Below are 22,293 nucleotides of genomic sequence, written 5' to 3' on the forward strand. Positions count from 1 at the left end.
TTGCAAAACAGGCTTCACTGCAACCTCCTCTTGCTCAGCCTGGACCCGTCTCATTTACCCCATCCTTCCGCGCCATCCCCCGCCCTAGCGAGAACTTCAGAGTCACCCAGCTTGGTATTGGCAGTGTTCTGCCTCCCCAGCTCCCACAGAAAGAACAGCTCACTTCCCTCCTTCCTTCTGCTATTCTTCCAGGTCTTCTGGGGTCGGGGTCCCAGCCAGCTCTGGGTGCTGCTGGGGGCCCACTGTCTGCTCCCTGCCTCTCAGAGCAGTCAGGCACCCAGAGCCCCTCGGTGACAGAGAGACTCTCCGTTTCTTTGTCAAGGGAGCCTCTGGGCTGCATCCCTGGCTGGATTCCTAAATGTTCCACACGGTCCATCCCAATTCAACAAGCACCTGTCATTCACACATGAACGTTGACAAGGAAGACAACGTGAAACGACGGAGACTCACATTAGGACTTCACCATTGGTCAGTGATGTGAGCATCTTCTGTTTGAATAGCCAAAGGATATGCCATTTTCTAAAAACATTTTCTTATTTGAGAGAGAGAGAGCACACGTGAGCTCAAGCAGGTGGAGGGGCAGAGGGAGAGGGAGAAGCAGGCTCCCCACCAAGCAGAGAGCCCAACACAGGACTCAACCCCAGGACCCCAGCATCATGACCTGAGATGAAGGCAGATGAAGAGTATGTGGATTTTTTGTGCTCTTCACAATGTAAACATCTGTAGGCGTGAGGCACTTTCAAGTTTAATCTGCACGATTAATGTGTTTTGTCCACCACTTTCTGAAATCTGTGTGGGCAACAAAATCTATCTCAATTTCTGTAGCATAAATACTCCAACCATGGCCCATTTCCAGCTTCCAGTGCGAAGTCTGCAAACGGTGGGCAGGAAGAGAGGTATAGGAGCTCCCCCTGTGTGGTGTTGCCACTTCCCAGATAGGGTAGACAAAAATAACTTCAAGGGCACAGATGATGGTAGGACAAGGTAAAATAACTGAGATGTGATGAGCTTTGAGTATCTCTACCTTTGTTTTTAAGATAAGTTAACTGGTTGTAAGTTTATTGAATTTATTGTTGAAATAATGATTTAACAACCCAGTTGGCAAGACTCCCTCGGTTGTACCAGTAAGCTCTCAGAAGGCAGCTCCAGTAAACCACTAGCTGTGTCCTTACTCCAGAAGACCCCAAGCTCCATCATGGCATGCCACGACAGCAGCCATGTGACCAGGACCCAGCGGTCGTAAGCAGACTTCACCATGCCTGGCTGGCTCACGCCTGAACACTGTTCTTGTTCACTGGACGACAGGACTCTGCACTCATTTGTATGCCTGGAGTCCAGCGACTGATCAGATGATCAGACCTCCCCATTCACTCTGACTCTCACAGTGCTTACAACTAGGCTAATAACAACTGGTATTTAGCAAGCACTCACCAAGTATGCTTCATGCACCAACCTGAGATCGGGATTTTGTACATTGATAAATGATCTAATCCTGTCCAGCCCCATGAAGTAAGTCCTTGAATCATCCCCATGTTCTTGGGAAGAACATCAAGGCACAGAGAAGTTAAGTAAGCTACCCTAGGCCAAACAGTACATGATGGAGCCTGGGCTTGAACCCAGACAGTCCAACTTCCAAGCCTGTGCTCTTAACCCTGAAGTTAACCCTGCCTCCCTGGCAAGAAAATACTTTGAAAACAGCAATAAATGTTTGCTCTTAGTGCTCTTACCCTTGGTGGGGCCATTCGAGTATTCTGGAGGAGTTGTTTTCTGGAATCCTAGTATGAGGATTCTTCATGTAGAAAAATACTTTAAATGGAGAATAAAAACTTATACTCAAGGAAAGGTAGATGACCTTCCTGCAGTGCCTGGACCTCCCTCTCTCTCATTCTGGGCCCCTAACCTGGAGGACTGTCCCCTCCTCACCTGCTGGAACACAGATTTATCCAAAAGCATCAGATTGCTGTCAGTAGACCCAGGAGAACACTGGCTCCTTGCTCCTCACCAGATGCAACATTTCTGCCTCCTGTGACTTCCCCAGCAGCCTCTTGATCCCATCCATTCTCCACACTAAGGATGGATGAGGCAGGGGTCTCTAACCTCACCCATCCAGAAGCAAGTAGGAAGTGAGGAGTCACCCAGAGCCCCAGAGGAGCCAGTGAAAATGCCAGAGTCCACGCAAGAGAGGTCATACCCTTGAAAAAAATGCTGAATTCCCTTATTGGAACCTCTTGCCTCTTTCTTTGGTCACAATCCAAACAACTTTGTTTCTTTGGCTTCTCAGCCTAAAACATTTTAGACGCAACAAAATGGCAGATGTAAGGGGGCCCACGACACTTAGAAAAGGGGGAACCAGAAAGCTGATATCCAATAGGAAATGGAAACTTTCAAAAAGGAGCTACAAGAACTCCAAGGGTAGTTGCTCTGCCCTGGACAAGAGACAGATTCCCCCACCCACGTCCTGACCCCAGCCCTCCTTTTGCCTCTTTTTGCAGCTGAGTGTTTGCATTGCTGGTCGTGCTTAAGACCCTGTGTCTTAAGGACCAAAAGGATCGAATGTGTTGCAAAGCAATCTGCCTCAAAGTGCAGGTGGTACACCCAGACACATGTGCAAAATGTGCATTTATATCGAGTCTGTAGTGGCAAATGGTGGGAAGTAGCCTAATTATACACATGACAGAGTGCCAAGCATTATTGCAGAGAAAGAGGACATTCTGTATGAACAGAGTTGGAACTATGTCCACAGCTTTGTTGCATGAGAAAAGCAAGATACAGAAGAGAGTATACGGTATGCTCCAAAATGTGTCACATTTAAAGAGAGATAGAATGATAAAGAACAGGGGGCGCCTGGGGGCTCAGTCAGTTGAGCATCCGACTCTTGGTCTCGGGTCAGGTCTTGAGCTCATGGACATGAGTTCGATCCCCAACTTAGGCTCTGCACTGAACCTGGAGACTACTTAAAAAAAAAAAAACAAACAAAAAAAAACAGACTGAGGGTTGGTGGAGGGGGTTGTGTATGGAATGGTCTAGAAGGGTCGTGGGTATTAAGAAGGGCACTTGTGATGAGCCCAGGAGGTTGTATGTAAGTGATGAATCCCTGAGTTCTACTCCTGAAACCATCATTGCACTGTGTGGACTAGTTAGAACTTAAATAAAAATTTGAAGAAAAAAAAAGAGATAAATTAAAATATTTCTATATTTTTATACTTACATATAATTAGACTATCTCCAGGAGGACATACAATAAACTGATAATAGGTGCCCCTGGCAGGGGGAACTGGATGCTAAGAAGGACCTGGGAGAATTCCTTAAACTTTTTTAAAAATTAAGAACTATTTCAAGCATGCAGAAATGTCCATAAAATATATATATACATATATATAACAGATGCCCATGTATCCCCACCCAGATTTCACAGACGTTACAATCCTGTCATTTTTGCAGTGAATCTTAGCATTGAAAAGACACCCCCATCTTCCCTCCTGGCCCCTTTTTGAAGACTGAAGTTAATGTGTATCATTTCAAACTTACACCTTTTTTTAAGTTTTAAAATTCCAGTTAACACATGGCATAATATTAACTTCAGATGTACAACAGAGTGATTCAGAACTTCCCTAACTACCCCCTGCCCCCGTGCTCATGACAGGTGCCCTCCTTAATCCCCATCACCTAGTTCACCCACCACCACCCCCTACCCCTCTGGGGACCATCTGTTTGTTTTCTATACTTAAGAGTCTGTTTCCTGGTTTGCTTTTCTCTCCCCAGTCCCCTGCCCTTTTCTTATTTATTTCTAAAATTCCAGATACAAATGAAATTATATGGTCTTTGTCTTATTTCACTTAGCATTATGCTCTCTAGCTCCATGACATCACGGCAAATAGCAAGATGTCCTTCTTTTTTATGGCTGGGTGATATTCTATTTTATACACATCACATCTTCTTTATCTATTCACCAGGTGATGAACACTTAGGCTGTTTCCATAATTTGGCTATTATAGATAATGCTGCTAAAAACATCGGGGTGCGTGTATCCCTTTGAATCAGTATTTTTGTATCCTTTGGGTAAATACCTAGAGCACAATTGCTGAATCTTGGATTTTTGGTAGTTTTTTTTTTTTTTTTCCCCAATTTATTTATTTTCAGAAAAACAGTATTCATTATTTTTTCACCACACCCAGTGCTCCATGCAAGCTGTGCCCTCTATAATACCCACCACCTGGTACCCCAACCTCCCACCCCCCCGCCACTTCAAACCCCTCAGACTGTTTTTCAGAGTCCATAGTCTCTCATGGTTCACCTCCCCTTCCAATTTACCCAAATTCCCTACTACTCTCTAACGCCCCTTGTCCTCCATGCTATTGGTTATGCTCCACAAATGAGTGAAACCATATGATAATTGACTCTCTCTGCTTGACTGATTTCACTCAGCATAATCTCTTCCAGTCCCGTCCATGTTGCTAAAAAAGTTGGATATTCGTCCTTTCTGATGGAGGCATAATACTCCATAGTGTATATGGACCACATCTTCCTTATCCATTCGTCCGTTGAAGGGCATCTTGGTTGGTAGTTCTTTTTTGAGGAGCTACCATGCCCTTTTCCACGGTGGCTGCACCAGTTTGCATTCCCAACAGAGCATGAGTGTTCCCCTTTCTCTGCTTCCTTGTCAACACCTGTTGTTTCTTGTGTTGTTGATTTTAGCCATTCTGAGAGATGTGAAGTGATAGCTCATTGTGGTTTTGATTTACATTTCCCTGATGATCAGTGATACTGAGCAAAATGGATGAAAGACCCAAATGGGAGACCTGAAACCATGAGAATCCTAGAGACAAACACAGATAGTAACTTCTTTGACATCAGCCAATGCCAACTTCTAGATATGTCTCCTTGACATATCTAGATATGTCTCCTAAGTCAAGGAGAGCAAAATCAAACATAAACCACTGGGACTACATCAAAAGAAAAAGCTTGTGCACAGAGAAGGAAATAATTAACAAAACTAAAAGGCAACCTATGGGATGAGGGAAGCTATTTGCAAATGATGTATCTGATAAAGGGTTAGTATCCAGAATATATAGAGAACTTAGACAACTCAACACCCAAAAAGACAAATAATCCAATTAAAAAGTGGGCAGAAGACATGACTAGACTTTTTTCAAAGACATCCAGATGGCTGACAGACACGTGAAAAGGCACAAATTTACACTTTTAGTACATATATGTACCCATAAAAATACACAATGTTGTGTTACAATTACACTTTAAACATAACTTCCTTTAGCAACTTTTTAAATCATTGTCTATTTCGATACATGTACATCTATTTCACTGTTTTTTACTGCTGTGCAGGATTCCATTTTGTGAATAAATCAGCCTGTTTATCCATTTTCCCACTAAAGGCAGCAGATTTTCGACATTTTCCCTTTAAAAAAAATCATTGAGTTATAATTGACCTACAACACATGGCACATATTAAAGTATACGGTTTGATAAGTTTTAAAATATTTACACACCTTTGATGCTATCACAAGAGTTGAAATAATGAGCGTATTCATCACTTCTGAAAGTGCCTCTCCCCCTTATCCTTCCACCCTGCCCATGCCTACACAAGCACTGACCTACTTCTGTCACAATAGGTTAGTTTGCATTTTCTAGAATTGTCTATAATGGAATTATAATATGCACTCTTTTTTGTTTTTTTCACTCAGCATGATCTCGAGATTTGCCATGTTGTTGAGCGTATCAACAGTTCATTCTTTTTGTTCTTGAATAGCAAGATAAAGTATGTAAAACACTCAGAATGGGTCCTAGCTTGCAATAAGGGCTTAGTAAATGGAAGCTATTATTATAATAATATCAAATCCTTCTTGAATTTAAGGATCTATAAATACTACGCAATAATTTCAAAACGCTACTGCCAAAACAAAAGGAACACAAGCAGAAGAGGTGGTTAGGGGGTTTAACTTCAACTATACTAAAGGACATAAAGGACATGTTTTATGTAATGTTTATACTGTGCCAAACTTTGGGTCTTACCCTCTTGGTTCATTTAACCCTCCCTATCCAATGAGACAATGTCAGTGATGCCTTTGCCTGCATGCAGCAGAAAATATGAAAATAATGACATAAACAGATTTTTTTTCATGCAACAAGAAGTCTTGAGGTAGGCAGATGAGAATGCTAAATCAATGGCTCAATGATATCAATGCTATAATTTATATTCTCGCAGTTGCTCCCTCAGGGTGGCAGAATGGCTGCTGCTCCAGCCATCACATCTGCATTCCAAATGGAAAAAAGAAAAAGATGAAGGGGAGAGTTAGTGCCCATGTCAGGAAATAACAGCTCTCCAGAATCCCCAGTGATCTGGAACATGGTCACCCTAGCTGGAAAGTGACTAAAGAGAGGGAACTTGGAAATGGTGTCCATGACAGATCCAGTAGTCTCTGTTTCGGCAAGATGAGAAAAATGAGGCTTGCAGGTGTTAAGTGACTTCCCCGAAAGTCACACAATGAGTTAATAGCCAAGCTGTCTTATTTCATCAAGCTTATAGCCTCATTCTGCTTTGATAAGACTGTAAGTCATGCTTCTCGCTTTCCATAATAGAATGCCAGCTCCGCTTCTGTTCATCTGATATCTAGAGCACATGGATATCTTTCCCTTTGATAGTAAATAAAATAGGCCCTTCAGGTAGTCATCGAAACATCAGATTTCTATTGACTTCTCTCCAATAGCTGCCCAAAGCACAGATTTAGAATGCTGACACCTCATGCTGAGGGAGGCAGGGCCCCACACGCCTCCCCATCCCCCCAGCTCCCGCAACCCCCACAAACCCACTGCCGTGCTTTCATTCCCTTTCCCGCATTACAATTTAATGATCTACCCTTGGGCTCTGTTGAGGGTTAGTATGATCAAAGATCATTTTAAGTTACTTTTATATCTCCTGTGAAACCCCAGTTGACGGTTATGCCCATTCTGTAACCTGATATCCCTTTTGTAAGTATCCCTAATACGTGCCCTTTAGAATTTAGTGCCCGGAAAATTTTTGTTCATAGAAAATGAGAGGTGGATTTGTTCCAGTAAGCCAGGATGACGTGGCTGCTGTCATTAAACACGGATTTAGTTCTGAGATTTCAGGTAGGCAGTTCATAAAGGACAGTGTGCAATACATTTTGATTTGGTTGTGATAACAGATGGGTCCAAAGACGTTTCTTCTCCGTATTATTTTGGAATCCCTGTTAAGTCTCTTATTGGTCTGTTTTATGTCTGCTTAAATACTTGAAGCCTCTGTTCATTCTTTTAGAAAATATAAGTAATTTTTAAAACTAAAGAAATTTGCAGTAACCCATAGACGGGATGATCTAGAAAGAGAGAAAGGAGAAGCAAAGAAATGTGCCAATTATCTATGGGCTTATATTCACAGCACAAAGAGAGGATGCTTAAAGATGATGCTGTTCGCAATTTGGAATTCTCTGACTAGCCACCTGTGATTTAAATTATTAGTTGAACAAATATTTGAGTGCTTAATTGCCCTAATTGGTTAGGAATTCAGGCATCAGAACCTTTGTGTAATAGGACTCTCCATAACCTTTTCATGAAAAGTTTGAGGTTGGACAGGACCAGAAAAGATCAGACTCTTGACCTCAAAGGAGCCCCATCACACTTCCATCATTACTACTGACAGCTCTTGTCCACCTGCCTTGATGTCTTTCAAAAAGGAGCTAACACAAGATGAAATCACAAAAGATATGTCACCTCGTGGGCAGGACACGCTGCTCAGGACAAGCGAAGGTAGTTTCAGAGTATTAAAAAAAAAAAAGGAATACAATATATGTTTCAGACAACAGAGAAACCATCCTATAAATTTTGGTACCTCCAAATTATGGAACACAGTGCAGCAATTAAAATCATGTTTTAGGAGGATATGTTTTTACATAATGATGTTTACAGCACATGGGTTGAATATATATATATATTTTATAAATAGAATGTGCAGTATAATTCTGATTTTGTAAAGGAGAAATGGAACAGAGTGAATAGACTGGGATAAAATGCATTACAATATTGAAACTAATAGCTCCTGAGAGGTGATCGAATCCCAGATAATTTTCACTTTCATCATTATGATTTTCTGTGTTTTTTAATCTTTATATCCTGAATATGTATTCTTTTTGCAATCGTGCAGAGCACGTTACATTTGGAGAGAAAAAATGCAAAGCCCTTCCAGTAATAATGGAAATGTCTTAACTCATGAAAAAACTAGACGATGTGGGAAGAAAAGAGTTCCAAGGAAAGGAAAATCGGTGTGAAGCCGGACAGGATTTACTGCTAAGGATCTCTGTCAAAAACATGGTCAGACAGTGAGTTCACCAAACTGAGGCATTGTCAGGGGCAGAAGCCACGTCATGAGAGCTGGTTCACGGTGCAATGACACCAGGTGACCCGGGTTAGAGTCCTGGACAGGAATGGTCAGGGCAGCCCTAGATGGGGACTGGGGTTTGAGGGCTTCTAAGGGTTCTCTCCCTAAGAGATATATGAGAGAGGCACTAGAATCAGTTATCTACAGACCTAGATCCTAATTCCAGCAAGACTCGTAACCTGCCTTAGCCTCTGTTTTCTTAGTTACAAAATGGCAGTAATGTGTCTTTCATTGCCATTCATGGGGTTTGTCATAAAATTCATTCATTCACTTCTTTGTAAGTGTCTTTCAGACACCCTACTGTGTGCTAGATAATGTTCTAGGTGCTGGGGTTAGGACAGAAAAACAGAAAAATGCCTGTCCTCATGGAGTTTATAGTGTGGAGAGGGTAAGATAATACATAAGACAAGTAAGTAGAATATAGAGCATTTTAAGTGAAATTTTAAGAAGAAATGAAGCAGGCACAGAGGATTAGGGGTGAGGAGTTAACTTTGGCCCTAGTGCAGGGCAGGACTCACTGAGAAATGGCATTTGAGCAGACAAATGCCCGATGGAAAAGAGGGAGCAAACTGGGCTGACCTTTGGGAGAAAGGATGGCAGGCAGGAGCATCAGCTAGAGCAAAGGCCCTGTGGCAGGCAGTGTAACAGAGCAGGACAGCTGGAGCAGAGAGTGTGGACAGGGGAGCATCAGAGAGAAAAACAGAGATACAAGGTTTACGGACATACCCAGACTGGCTTTTGCCCCAGGAGGGATGGAATGCCCCAGGTGAGTTGTAAGCAGGAGACTGGCAGGATCTGATTCACATCATGGCAAGGGGACTCCTGTCTGTTCTTTTGGGAATGCTACATAGTGACAGGATCCAGAGCAAAAGCAGGAGGCCACTTGGGTGGATCTAGCAGGTTAGAGCCTATGGCCAAAGGGTGGTCATGGTGGAAACAGTGAAATGAGAACAGATGGGAACCCACTTTGAAATGGAAATTGCTCCTCAAATGCACAATGGTGTTGAAATATTGCGGAAGGAACTATGTGACTAAAAGCAGAGGGCAACTGGCACAGGACATGGCTACTGGCTGAATGTGAGGCCAGTCCCTGTGGAGAAGTTAGGTAAGATGTTGCCGATGGGGGCGCCCGGGTGGCTCAGGCAGTTAAGCGTCCAGCTCTTGATCTCAACTCAGGTCATAATTTCAGGCTCGTGAGATCAAGCCCTGCATCAGGCTCTGCGCTCAGTAGGGAGTCTGCTTGAGGTTCTGTCTCTCCCTCCCCGACTATCCCCCGACTCGTGCTTGCTCTCTCGTGCTCTCTAAAGCAATCAATCAGTCAATCTAAGAAAGAAAGAAGGAAAGAAAGAAAGAGAAGAGAAGAGATGGAGCACATAAACTCCAGGCCCAGGTATGGGCTTGATTGTCAGGACTTGTTTACAACAAGGCAGAACCCAGAAGATTGAAGGGAGGATGACAATTCTTTATATTTCTCACGTGTTGAGTGCCTTCACCACCAACCTGTTTGCTAATGCTGAGATCCACGTCTGTCCCCCAGTTCTGCCTGGAAATAATCACTTGACCCCCATGCCATCCAAGATGTGACTTGGAGGAGAGCTTAGTCATGGGGGGTTCAAAAATGTATGTGCCTTTCCCGAGGGAGTCCTCCCTCCCTGGAGGACTTAACATCCTCCTTTTGGGGTGACCCAGTGTGTTCGCACTTGCTAACTGACATGCTTTCCTCCTCAACAATCCTTCAGAAGCAAAAGACCTAATCAACCCAAATTATAGGGGTCTGCCTCATTCCAGGGGTTGATTTGAATATCACTGCTCTGGGGAAAGGAGATTTTCCCTAGTAGAAGGACGGTTCTCAAAAATGTGTCCTTGGCAACCCATTAATTATATTTCATTTTGACAGATCTCGTATATAGTTGTTATATCTTTAGGGGGAAAAAAGGTGTTGGGTGATTAATTGGTTGATAGGGTATGTTAATTGAATGCTAATTAAATTTAAATCTAATTCATATTTGAAACACTTAATTTAATTCAGGGCCAGAAAATTAGAATATTCAAGCTTCTTGAAGGAACTTGTCTTCCTATCTGTCACCTCCAAATGTCTATTGACACTTTCTCCTTGTTTACAAACTTGTTTTTCAAGAGAAGGAATCAGATGGTTTTTAGAGCTTCCAGCTGTAATAAGTGTCAGTTCTCGCAATACATATTTAATTGCTTTATTGGGAAAAAAATTATATAGATCTCCACTGCATTACTTAAGGTCACTCTCAACAAGTCCCATCAGGCTGGGCAGGGTGTTTTGTGAAGGGACGATTCCAGAAGAGTCTAGGTAAGTCTCCAGAAAGGTGCTGAGATTCTGTGCATGGAGCCTGATACTAACCTGAAGGCAGCAGAGGAGTCCTTCAGGGTGCTGGAAGCTTCTGGGAAATTCCCCGAGGCTGTTGTTCACCCCAGGAGGAGAACTCTCTGAGACCTCTGCTGACAAGCTATCCACTACTCCTGTCTTATCCCCCGGGGGGAGAAGGGGCCCCCACCCACCCTGATGTGGGAGCCACAGAGCCTCTGTGCTCCTACACTGTGTGACCCAGAGGAGGCAGGTCTACCCAGGATCCAATTATCTATAGATTTCTTTGAGGGTCGAGCCCCAGGCCTCCCGACTGTGAAGGTTTCTTCTGTTTCTACTCCATAAGTCAAGAAAACTGGGGACCACAATTATGACAGGTGGAGCATGGGCTCTGAAATTGAACTGCTCCAGATCTGTACCCCAGCTTCACTTTAGAGAAGTGCCTTTGTTCTTCCATGCCCCAGTGTCCCCACCTGTAAAATGGAATGGTCATACTAATCTTGCACGGATGTTGCGTGGCTTCACTGAGATTGTGCATGTTTGCAAGGACTTGACACAGGACACGTTTTAAGGTGTTGAACGCCTGGTTGATGCAGTCGCCCTCTACCAGCTGAGTCCTGGCGTCACCCCTGGTCCCATAGAATATCCCGGATCTCATAGTAAGTGCTGCTGTTTGCAGGCTGCACCACTGTCTGTCCTTCACCCCTGTTCTCTCTCTGTGCTGGCATCTGAGGTTTGAACCTCCCTCCCTCACTAACTGGCTCATCTCCTCAGCTGTCCTGGAAAAGCCTCTAGAAAAGAAGGCTGGCAGAAATTATGGCCCCCCAGGCCACAAGAAGCTTATCTATTTCATTGATGACATGAACATGCCGGAAGTGGACGCCTATGGAACCGTGCAGCCCCACACCATCATCCGGCAGCATCTGGACTATGGCCACTGGTAAGAGCAGGCATGCAAAGGGCCTGGGGCCCATGGGGTGGTGGGGGGAGGAAGAAGCCTAAGTCGGGGCTGAAGGCTATTCTGCTGGACCCACAAACCACAGGTGAGTGCTGGTGCCCAGTGAGAAACCCCATAGCAAACCACATTCCTCATGGGATTCTGTTTCCTGGGGAGTTTCCGATGGGCATTCATGCCTACATGGGAAGTTTGGTCCAGGAAGATGCTGCACTCTCATCTAAAGGTAAAAAAAAGAAAAGGACCTACTTTTTTCTTCAATATTCACCTCAAAAGTTGCCTTCTCCAAACCCCCAAATCAGAATTCACCACTCCCATCTCCCACTGTGGCTCCACAGCCTTAAGCAGGTACTAGAGTGAGAACAGCCCCCACGCTGTGGAGCACACAGAGGTTGGCAAACCTTCACGGCCTGTGTCTCCTTTGGAGCGACTCACAGGGTCTCACACTGTCTCTTCAAAGAGCATAATTTTTCATGGCAAAAGGTCTGAACTTTAAAAAAAAAAAAAAAGTCCATGGTTGGACACCCCACTCTGGCCCACCTTTCTACCCTGCATTGAATTAGCTGCTGAGAAAATGGTCAGTGCAAAGAGGGAACTGACTTGGAGAGAATGATGGTTGTGATGATGCCCCAAGTTGCCTCTCAGTCATGCCTCATGTCTTTGCGGGATGCCTGCCATGTATGGCCATCCGCATCCACACCAGCATCTGGACTGTACTGGGACCCTTCAGCCCTACGCATACACTTCAGACTTCAATGAGCAGTAGGGACTCCCTGGAAACCCTGCCCTCTTGCCTTGGCATGTTTATGCTTCCACTCTCAGCAATGGCTATTTCATGCCTTGGGACTGTCTGTGAGCTTCCCACCCCACCTCTACCACGGGCGCCATCTTTGTTTTTTTTCTTCCATATCTGTACAAGTTACCCGCTCCCCGCTGCTTCGCTTTCTCACCAGTCCTGGCACACCTTCCCTGAAACTGAACCATCACCAGCTTCTCGCTTCTACTCTCTTCCACCTCCTGCATTAACCACCCCTCATCTCCTGAAGAGTTCCTTCTCCTCAACATGGAGACTCACCTAGATTTCCTCTATTGTGTTCAGAAACACCATTTTTAAACTATTGGCCTGTTCTCTCTCCCTACAAAGCCAAATGTCTCTGCTCTGTTTACACTTCCCCACCTTCCCTGTCGCTGCTCACCCTACTACCTGTTTTCTGTTTCTTCCACTTTACTGAATGGTTGTTCTTGCTCAACCCCTAACTCTTTCTGTAAGATCCAACAGACCCATTGGATTGGGTTGCTGTCTTCCTTTCTCTACAGCCCTGGATGTGCTTGACTGCTTTCTCCTTCTGGACATACTGACTTCCTTTGCCTTCTGGGGGGGCCCATATACCCTGGATTTCCACCCTACCCCTTAGTCCATTTTTATGGCTTCTTTCTCCTACACTACTCCCATCGATGTTGGATCCCTCTAGATTTGGGCCTAGGCTCTTGTCCTTTTTCAATCTCTACCAATGGATCTAGACTTTTTTTTTTTTTTAACACCCAAACTCATGAATGATAGGACACATCCCACCTCACCTTGACAAGGCATTCACCTGCCTGGGCCCTCACCCAGCTCTCACTGTGGTTTCTGTCCGTTCCAGGTATGATCGGAACAAGCTGTCCCTGAAGGAGGTCAGGAATGTGCAGTACGTTTCCTGCATGAACCCCACTGCAGGCAGCTTCACCATCAACCCACGCCTGCAGGTATGGGAGGAGCTGGGGTACCCAAATCCTGAATAAAGTCTACCTTACCAGAGCAGGTATCACTAAGTGACAAGTAATCATTGGCCCTTCCCCTGTCCAGCCTTTGAAAGCGGCAAATCATACAGGATGCTGATTTGCATTTCTCGGGGGACAAAGACCCAGAGCCATGAAGTTTTTTGAGCTAGAAGTGGTCATGGAGTCCATCTTATTCGGCTCATCTTCAGAGAGATGAAATGACTCTCATGTGGACTTTCAGTATCAAATACTTGTTGGGACTCGAATGCTCTGAGTTCAAGTTCTGCTCTCTTCCTACCTGCGGACATCTTTGACTAAAGGCCCAAAGCCCACTACCCCTCTAATCATTTAGATTCAACTTAACTGTAGGTTCAGCATGAGGCATGTGACCAGATTATAGAATCCAAAGCCCTTCTAAGAATTCCTCATTATTTTACCTAAATCCCCAAGAGGCAATTTTGACTCTAACTCATGACTCTAACTGACATCCTGTTCCCCTGGGCAGCGTCATTTCAGTGTGTTTGTGCTCTCCTTCCCGGGAGCGGATGCCCTGGCCTCCATCTACGGCGCCATCTTGACTCAGCACCTGACACTCGGACGTTTCCCAGCATCCCTGCAGAAATCCAGCCCCCAGCTCATCAATCTGGCCCTGACCTTCCACCAGAAAATCGCCACCACGTTCCTACCCACAGCGATCAAATTCCACTACATTTTCAACCTCAGAGACTTTGCCAACATCTTCCAGGTGAGTCCATCTGCCCGGAGACACAGTGATGATCTGGTCCCTTCCACTCTTAGTAAAACAAGAGTGAACACCAAACTCTTAGGCCAACACACAGGTCTTTGGAATCATGAGCTAGTAAACAGGTGAACAGGGTACCATGGGATCCTCGAGGAAGGACATCAACCAGATAGAGTTCTGTCTGCCGATTACGCCATTCCCCAGGACACATTTTTTTTTCCAATTTATTTATTTTCAGAAAAACAGTATTCATTATTTTTTTCACCACACCCAGTGCTCCATGCAAGCTGTGCCCTCTATAATTACCCACCACCTGGTACCCCAACCTCCCACCCCCCCGCCACTTCAAATCCCTCAGATTGTTTTTCAGAGTCCAAAGTCTCTCATGGTTCATCTCCCCTTCCAATTTACCCAAAAGCACATACCCTCCCCAATGTCTATAACCCTACCCCCCCTTCTCCCAACCCCCTCCCCCCAGCAACCCACAGTTTGTTTCGTGAGATTAAGAGTCACTTATGGTTTGTCTCCCTCCCTATCCCATCTTGTTTCATGGATTCTTCTCCTATCCACTTAAGCCCCCATGTTGCATCACCACTTCCTCATATCAGGGAGATCATATGATAGTTGTCTTTCTCCGCTTGACTTATTTCGCTAAGCATGATATGCTCTAGTTCCATCCATGTTGTCGCAAATGGCAAGATTTCGTTTCTTTTGATGGCTGCATAGTATTCCATTGTGTATATATACCACATCTTCTTGATCCATTCATCTGTTGATGGACATCTAGGTTCTTTTCATAGTTTGGCTATTGTGGACATTGCTGCTATAAACATTCGGGTGCACGTGCCCCTTTAGATCACTACGTTTGTATCTTTAGGGTAAATACCCAGTAGTGCAATTGCTGGGTCATAGGGCAGTTCTATTTTCAACATTTTGAGGAACCTCCATGCTGTTTTCCAGAGTGGTTGCACCAGCTTGCATTCCCACCAACAGTGTAGGAGGGTTCCCCTTTCCCCAGGACACATTTTTAAGTTGATTCCTTTGGGTTGCAGAAGGCTCGGCACCTTGAAGAAAATGGTATAGAATGATTCTGCTGTGCCTCGGAAGGAAAGCAGAGAAAACTATTTTGCAGGCCCTGGTGCTATACCCATTATTCTTGGGCACAAAAAGAACGTCCCCTGAGTCATGCAAGAGAGATCTGCTTCCAGAAAAAAAGCCATGTTGGAATATTCATAAGACACCATCTGCCAGCCTCTGGGAGGCCTCGGTTTAAAAACTCCAGGTTCCTTTCCAGGCCACAGCCATTTGATTCTCTTCGAGCTGCTCCTCTGAGTAGTGATGGCCTGTCTCTGCCTGTTGCTTTCCACTGCTTGACCCTGACTGGCAAAATGCCCAGAGGGTAGTGTGGCAAACCCCAGCCCCCTCTTCCTTTTGGTCAGGCACACCACCCTCATGGAGTGTGGAGAGTCCACGACTTTCCCATTCTGGACAGGAATCTGCAGAAACTGCTTCTCAGAGAGACTCCTCCCCCAGAGAGCCCTGAGAAAAGATAAAGGAGAAGGATAACTCTTACACCAAGCAGAGGCCACACCTGGAGGGGAATGTCTGTCTGACTGATCAGGGAGGGAGGCGGGCCCCACCACGGCGAGTACAACTATCTGGAATTCATTACCCATGGCCCTACCTGAACAGGTGGGATTCTGGGGAACCTCAAAGGGGCAAAGGCCCCGACCGTGAGAACACAGGGCCTGCATGCATGGTCCAACCAGCCTTTTTGGTTGGAAAGAGAAGAAATTCAGAGATCTAACAGCTGTGTTCCAGAAAGGCTGAACCTACCCGTGCAGACACCGAGACCCACATGAGGGCAGGGCTTTGAGAACACGCCTCACTGGCTCAGGACAGCCCTCCTGGGTCCTGGACCCCTCGTAGACATTAGCTCTGCTAAACACGAGGAAAAACAGAGACCCCCCCAGGGCTTCTATAGATTTTCCTGAGAGCGTACCGCCAGCCAGTGAAGGAACTAGAACACAAGTCTGGGTCTTTGGGTTCCTGGCCAGACCCTCCGTCCTCCACACCATTCTGCCTGTCTTATCTGTGCTTCTGACAAAGAGAATGAGCATAAGGTAGTTGAGGCAGCAAGAAAAACTGCGCTCAAAGCCTTGTAGCATGAGGGTAGGACAATCACCAAGTTTGTGCATGCCTACTCTCGTCTCTCATCTTTTGAGTATTAACAGAGAAAGACCTCTTTTTTTTTTAAGATTTTATCTATTTATTTGACAGAGAGAGACACAGTGAGAGAGGGAACACAAGCAGGGACAATGGGAGAGGGAGAAGCAGGCTTCCTGCCAAACAGGGATCCTGATGCAGGGCTCGATCCCAGGACCCTGGGATCATGACCTGAGCCAAAGGCAGATGCTTAACTGACTGAGCCCCCCCAAGCATCCCAGAGAAAGACCTCTGTTATCACACACCCCCTCTCTGACACCTCACTGCAGCTTGGCGTGGTTGGGGGAGTCACCCTCTGCATTTCCAAAATGCTGAAAAGGGAGTTCACATTGTCAGAGCAAATTCACATCACTCATAGGGCAGAGCTGAAGGGAGGAGAGCCTCAAGTCTCTTTTATCAGAACCATCCCACTCCTGTCCGGACAGACGCCTTGTCACCCTCACACCCCGAATTGTATACTCATGACAAGCCTTGGGGATGCACATTGTTATCCCAATTTCAGAAAGGCTCGGGGAAGTTACCACCTAGGTGACAGCATGAATGGTCACGAAGGTAGAAAGTACACACCTTGTCGTTGGAAGGAATAGGAAAGCATCTGGCCCCGTGGGAACGGAGGGAAAGGTGGAGGGGGCCGCTGAGAGACGAGATTGGAAAGATCACTGGAGGTCAAAGTGGGCCCCACATAGAGTCTGTAACAAGAGTTAACATTTACCGAGCACGGTCCGAGGCCTCACACATCTGTTAGCGAACAGTTTCATCCTCAAAACCATAGGGTAAGGTGAAATACCAATTCTTTCCAATTGGGAAATGACAATGCTGTGCCACAAAGAAATCGAGTACCTCAGTCGTGTTTGCACACGCAGCAGCACTGAGACCCAAAGCTAGAATCTTCAGCTCTATGGTGCAGGTAAGCTGGGGGGGCAAAGGTGAGGGAGAAGGTCTCTTGTTCCACACGCTCCCCCCCGCCCTTCCCCCAGCCTGTGTCTTTGCCTGACTCAGGCAGCCTGAGTGGCGATCCCCTAGGCTTTCGGCCGCCTGCCAGCTGTCAGCCACCTGCCCCAAGAGTGGGTAGGAAAATGCATCCCTCCCTGGGAGTGCCTGCCTCCCTGCAGCCGCACAGCCCCCCGCCCTCCTCCTCTAGACGTCAGTTTCAGGCTCAAGTTTGACCACAGCTTCCCCTGCCTCCTTCCCCTCTTCCTTGCCTGAAGGCCTGATGATGGAAGCATTGGCACAGGGTGTGGGTGGGGGGGATCTGTTAAATGCCTGTGAGAAGACAGGCGTTGCCTCAAGAGCATGCTGCTTTCCTCCACTCGGCTTGACCCAAGGCTCAGTAACTCAGACCTTCTCTGCACTTCCCTCACTGTCCTGATCAGGGCACGATCAGGAGCTCCGAGTAGCAGAAATCACTAACGGCTCCCATCCCAGTGTGACTAAGGGAATGCAGAGTCTGTGCTTGGTGGGCTCACGTCGACTCAGCCCTTAACTCCTGGGCATCCTGAGCAGTTGGCTTTCCCGGGATTATAAACTCCCAGTGATAGCACACGTCACTGTGAAAGACAGTCCAGGAAGTTGGGGTTCCTGGTCATTGCTTCTCCCTGCCCTCTAAATCTCATCCCTGGCTGATACCTAGGAGAGCCAAGAAGGAGGGAGGCTGAGACACAGGTGTGGGTAGGGCCAAAGGGACCTAATGGAATTTCTTTCTTTGCAAAAATAAACTTATCAGAGTATAATATACATGTAGGAAAGCACACAAGTCATAAGCTCACAACTAGATTAATTATCACAGTCATCACACTTACATAACTATGAGAATGAGATCAAGATCTTTAGATAGAAAAACAGAACATTCCCACATCCCTAAAGTTCTTCCTTTTTTCTCCCTTAGATTTGGTTTTTCTCCACCCCACCCCACCCCACAGAGGTAAATGCTGTGTGGACTTCTAGTTGAACTGATCCCTAAGTTCTTTTGGCCTATTTTGGGATGTTATCAAAATAGAATATTATTTTTGTAACTTTTAACTCACTTTGTAACTTTATTCAGTGTTATGCTTATACTTACATATACAGTCATGTTATTGGTAAAAAATACTAGTGACGATTTCCTTCTTTCCAATCCTTTAATCTTATAATTTCTTTTTCTTGTTTTATTGTGCTGGTTACAACTGCCAGTAAAATGTTGAAGAGAAGTTGTGAGAATGGATTTTTGTTGCATTCCTACTTTCAGGGGAAAAAAAGCTTGTACTAGTTGACCATTAAGTGTGATGCTTACTCTGGGTTTTGGGAGATGTTCTTTGCCAGAATAAGAAAATTCTTTCCTGATTATAGTCTCCTAAGAGTTTTAACCATGAGTATATGTTGAAACTTAACAAGCAACTTTTCTGTAGCTCTTAAAATAATTACATCGATTTTTTTTTCTTGTTGTTTCTGGAAATGTGATAAATTACATTGATTACTTTTGAATCTTAGATCACTCTTGCATTCCTATAATCAACCCAGTTTAATTGCTACATGTTGAGCCTTTTATATTTTTCTGGATTCCATTTGCTATTTTTTAATATGTTTTTTGCACCTCCGTTAATAAGGTTGTCCTTTAATTCTTCTTTCCTCATAAAATGCATTGGGAAGTGGTCCCTTTTTCTCTCTCAGGAAGCTTCTGGAAAACACTGTAGTGAGCCTTCCTGAAATGTCAGAAGAATTTACTGCTGAAACCCTCTGGAGTATTTTTTTGAAGATTTTATTTATTTATTCAACAGAAAGATAATAAGTAGGCAGAGAGAGAGAAGAGGAAGCAGGCTCCCTGCTGAGCAGAGAGCCTGATTCGGGGCTCGATCCCAGGACCCTGGGATCATGACCTGAGCCAAAAGCAGAGGCTTTAACCCACTGAGTCACCCAGGCACCCCTCTGGAGTATTTTTGTGGAAGAACCTAAGTTATGAGTTCTATTTCTTTGTACACATTAGACAATTCAGATTTTCTATTTCTTCGTGTGTCAGTTGTAGGATATCAATGTTCTCAATCTCTAATTTATTGCCATACAATCATTTATAATATCCTGTGATTGTCTTTTAGATACCTGTTGTATCTGACATTATCTCCTCTTTCTTATACCTGATAATGATTATTTGTGACTTTTCTCATTTTCTCTTTTTTTTTCTCTTTTACCAGTCTTACTAAGGAGTTATCAATTGTGCTAATCTTTTCAAAGAAACTGATAAGTATACACACATGGTATCCTTTTTTTGCTTTATTTGCTGTCTGTATTTGCTGTCTGCTTTTATATTACTAATAATTGATCTTTTCTTCATAATCTTTTTCTTCATACCTTTAGTTTTGGGTTCTCCTTTTTTCTAACTTCTTGACATAGCTACTTGTGTCATCAATCATCAGCCTCTCAGCTCTTATAAAACATTCATTTTAAGGCTATGAATTTATCACTAATTATGCCATATACTGTATCATGCAAACTTTTGTATGTTATATTTTTATTGTCATGTACTTCATAATATTTCTTAATTCCCCCTATGATTTCTCCTTTAACTCATGGGATATTTTGAAATATATTGCTTTATTTTTTTAGAATTGAGAGATTTTCTAGTTATCCTTCTCTTATGCATGCTTAGCTTAATTCCATTGTTGTCAGAAAGTATACTCAATTATTTCATTCCTTTGAAATTTGTTGAGATCTGCTTTATTTCGAAAGGTCTGACCAGTGTGTTTTCTTTTTTTTTTTTTTTAAGATTTTTATTTATTCACTTGACAGAGAGAGATCACAAGCAGGCATAGAGGCAGGCAGAGAGAGAGAGAGAGAGGAGGAAGCAGGCTCCCTGCCGAGCGGAGAGCCCGATGTGGGACTCGATCCCAGGACCCTGAGATCATGACCTGAGCCGAAGGCAGCGGCTTAACCCACTGAGCCACCCAGGTGCCCCCAGTGTGTCTTCTTAAACAGTGCATTCTTCAGGTTCTGAGCATGGTTGAGTCAATATGTCGATTAGGTCAAATTTGTGACTCATGTCGTTGAAATATTTTATATCCCTTACTGGCTTTTTTGACAACCTGTTCTGTAACTTTCTAAAAACGTTATGCAAAAACCTCTGTCTGTGATTGTGGGCATGTCCATTTCTCTTTTTGTTTACGTCATATTTGCTTTATGTATTTGGAAGCCATGTTTTTATGTGCACACATATTTAGAATTAGTATATCTTCCTAGTGGACTGATCTTTTTCTTATTATTAAATACACTGCTTTATTTTTTTTAATGGCTCTTGCTTTAAAGTCGGTTTTGTAGAGTAAGGTGGCTATTTCTCATTATTTTAGTCCATATCTTCATGCCATACTGTTTTTCAATTTCTTATTTCAGCCTCTTTTTTTCTTATGTTTAAGGTATATCTCCTATAGGCAACATCTAGTTGGATTTTTTAAATATAGTCTAATAATCATAGCCTTTAAATTAAAATATTTAGTTCATTTATGTTTGATGTTATTTTATATAATATATATTAGGATTAAATCTACTTTATACTGTTTGTTTTCAGTGTGTTCTACCTATTCTCTTTTTTTAAGATTTTATTTATTTATTTGACAGAGAGAGAAAGATCACAAGTAGGCAGAGAGGCAGGCAGAGAGAGGGAGAAGCAGGCTCCCCACTGAGCAGGGAGCCTGATGCGGGGCTCCATCCCAGGACAGTGGGATCATGACCTGAGCCGAAGGTAGAGGCTTTAAACCCCTGAGCCTCCCAGGCGCCCCTGTTCTACCTATTCTATGCTTCTTTCCTCTCATTTTTTTGTATTCTATCAAACCAATTACTTTTTATTCTTTTATTTTCTCTCTCTTTTAGCAGATGTCTTTTTATTGGTCATCTAATGGTTACCAAATGCATCATTTTGTCCCTTTTTCTTTGGTAAATTAGTACTTTATCAGTTGCCATATAATGCAAGATTCCTAGAACAATTTACATCTCTCCAATTTTTATTCTATTGTTATTTTTAAAATTCAGTGTATATTGAAAACCCATACTACACTAATATTGTCTTAGTCAACATTTATTTTTTTAATATTTATTTATTTATTTATTTGAGAAAGAGAGTGAGCAGGAGAGAGAGTGAGTAGGTGGGAGGAGCAGAGGGAGAGGGAAAAGTAGGCTCCACTTGAGCAGTGAGTCCAACACCGGGCTCAATCCTGGACCCTGGGATCATGACCGGGGCCACAGGCAGACGTGTAAACAACCGAGCCACCCAGGTGCCCCAAGTCGACATTTAATTAGATTTACTCACATATTACTCTTCCCGTTGCTCTTGTTCCTGTTGCATTTCTGATTCTTCCATTTGGAATCATATTCATTCTGCCTGAAGAACTACTTTAGTATTTAGTGTATGCTCCATTCTGCTACAAAATAACTTCTCAGGTTTTTATTTAAATGAAAAAACATTTATTTCTTATTTTTTAAAAGAATTTTGGAAGGGACTTTAGAATTCTAGGTTGGCAGCTATTTGTGTTGGTATTTTGAGGGGGTCCTTCTACTGTCCTGGCTTCCATGTTTCTGTTAAGAAATTATCTCTCAAGTCTTACATTCCTTTGACAATACATGTTTGGGGTTTTTTTGTTTTGTTTGCTTGCTTTTTTTCTTTTTTTTTGGTTGCCAACTTTTAAGATATTCTGTTTGTCTTTGATTTTCAAAAATTTCACTGATATGCCCCGATGTCTAAGTGCTATTTTTTGTATTTATCTTGCTTATGTTTATAGCACTTTTGAATCTGGGTTGACATCTTTTCTTTTCAGTTGTATTTTTTCTCCAGTTTTAGAGAAGTTCTGGCCAATATATTTTCAGATGCTGCTTCTGCTTCTCTCTCTTTTCTTCTAGTACTC

The 22,293-nt window shown here is 43.8% G+C and overlaps 1 protein-coding gene across 1 annotated transcript in view; it reads left to right on the plus strand.

Annotated features, from left to right (window-relative positions):
- Nucleotides 1-22,293, plus strand: part of DNAH9 (dynein axonemal heavy chain 9) — a 334,218-nt gene that overhangs the window by 167,013 nt on the left and 144,912 nt on the right. Inside the window, exons 39-41 of the mRNA XM_044249120.1 lie at nucleotides 11,523-11,688; nucleotides 13,347-13,449; nucleotides 13,970-14,209. Coding sequence (XP_044105055.1) covers nucleotides 11,523-11,688; nucleotides 13,347-13,449; nucleotides 13,970-14,209 — 509 coding nt within the window. The remainder of the gene's footprint in view (nucleotides 1-11,522; nucleotides 11,689-13,346; nucleotides 13,450-13,969; nucleotides 14,210-22,293) is intronic.

This window comes from Neovison vison, chromosome 5 (assembly GCF_020171115.1).
Source record: "Neovison vison isolate M4711 chromosome 5, ASM_NN_V1, whole genome shotgun sequence".
Lineage (NCBI taxonomy): Eukaryota > Metazoa > Chordata > Mammalia > Carnivora > Mustelidae > Neogale > Neogale vison.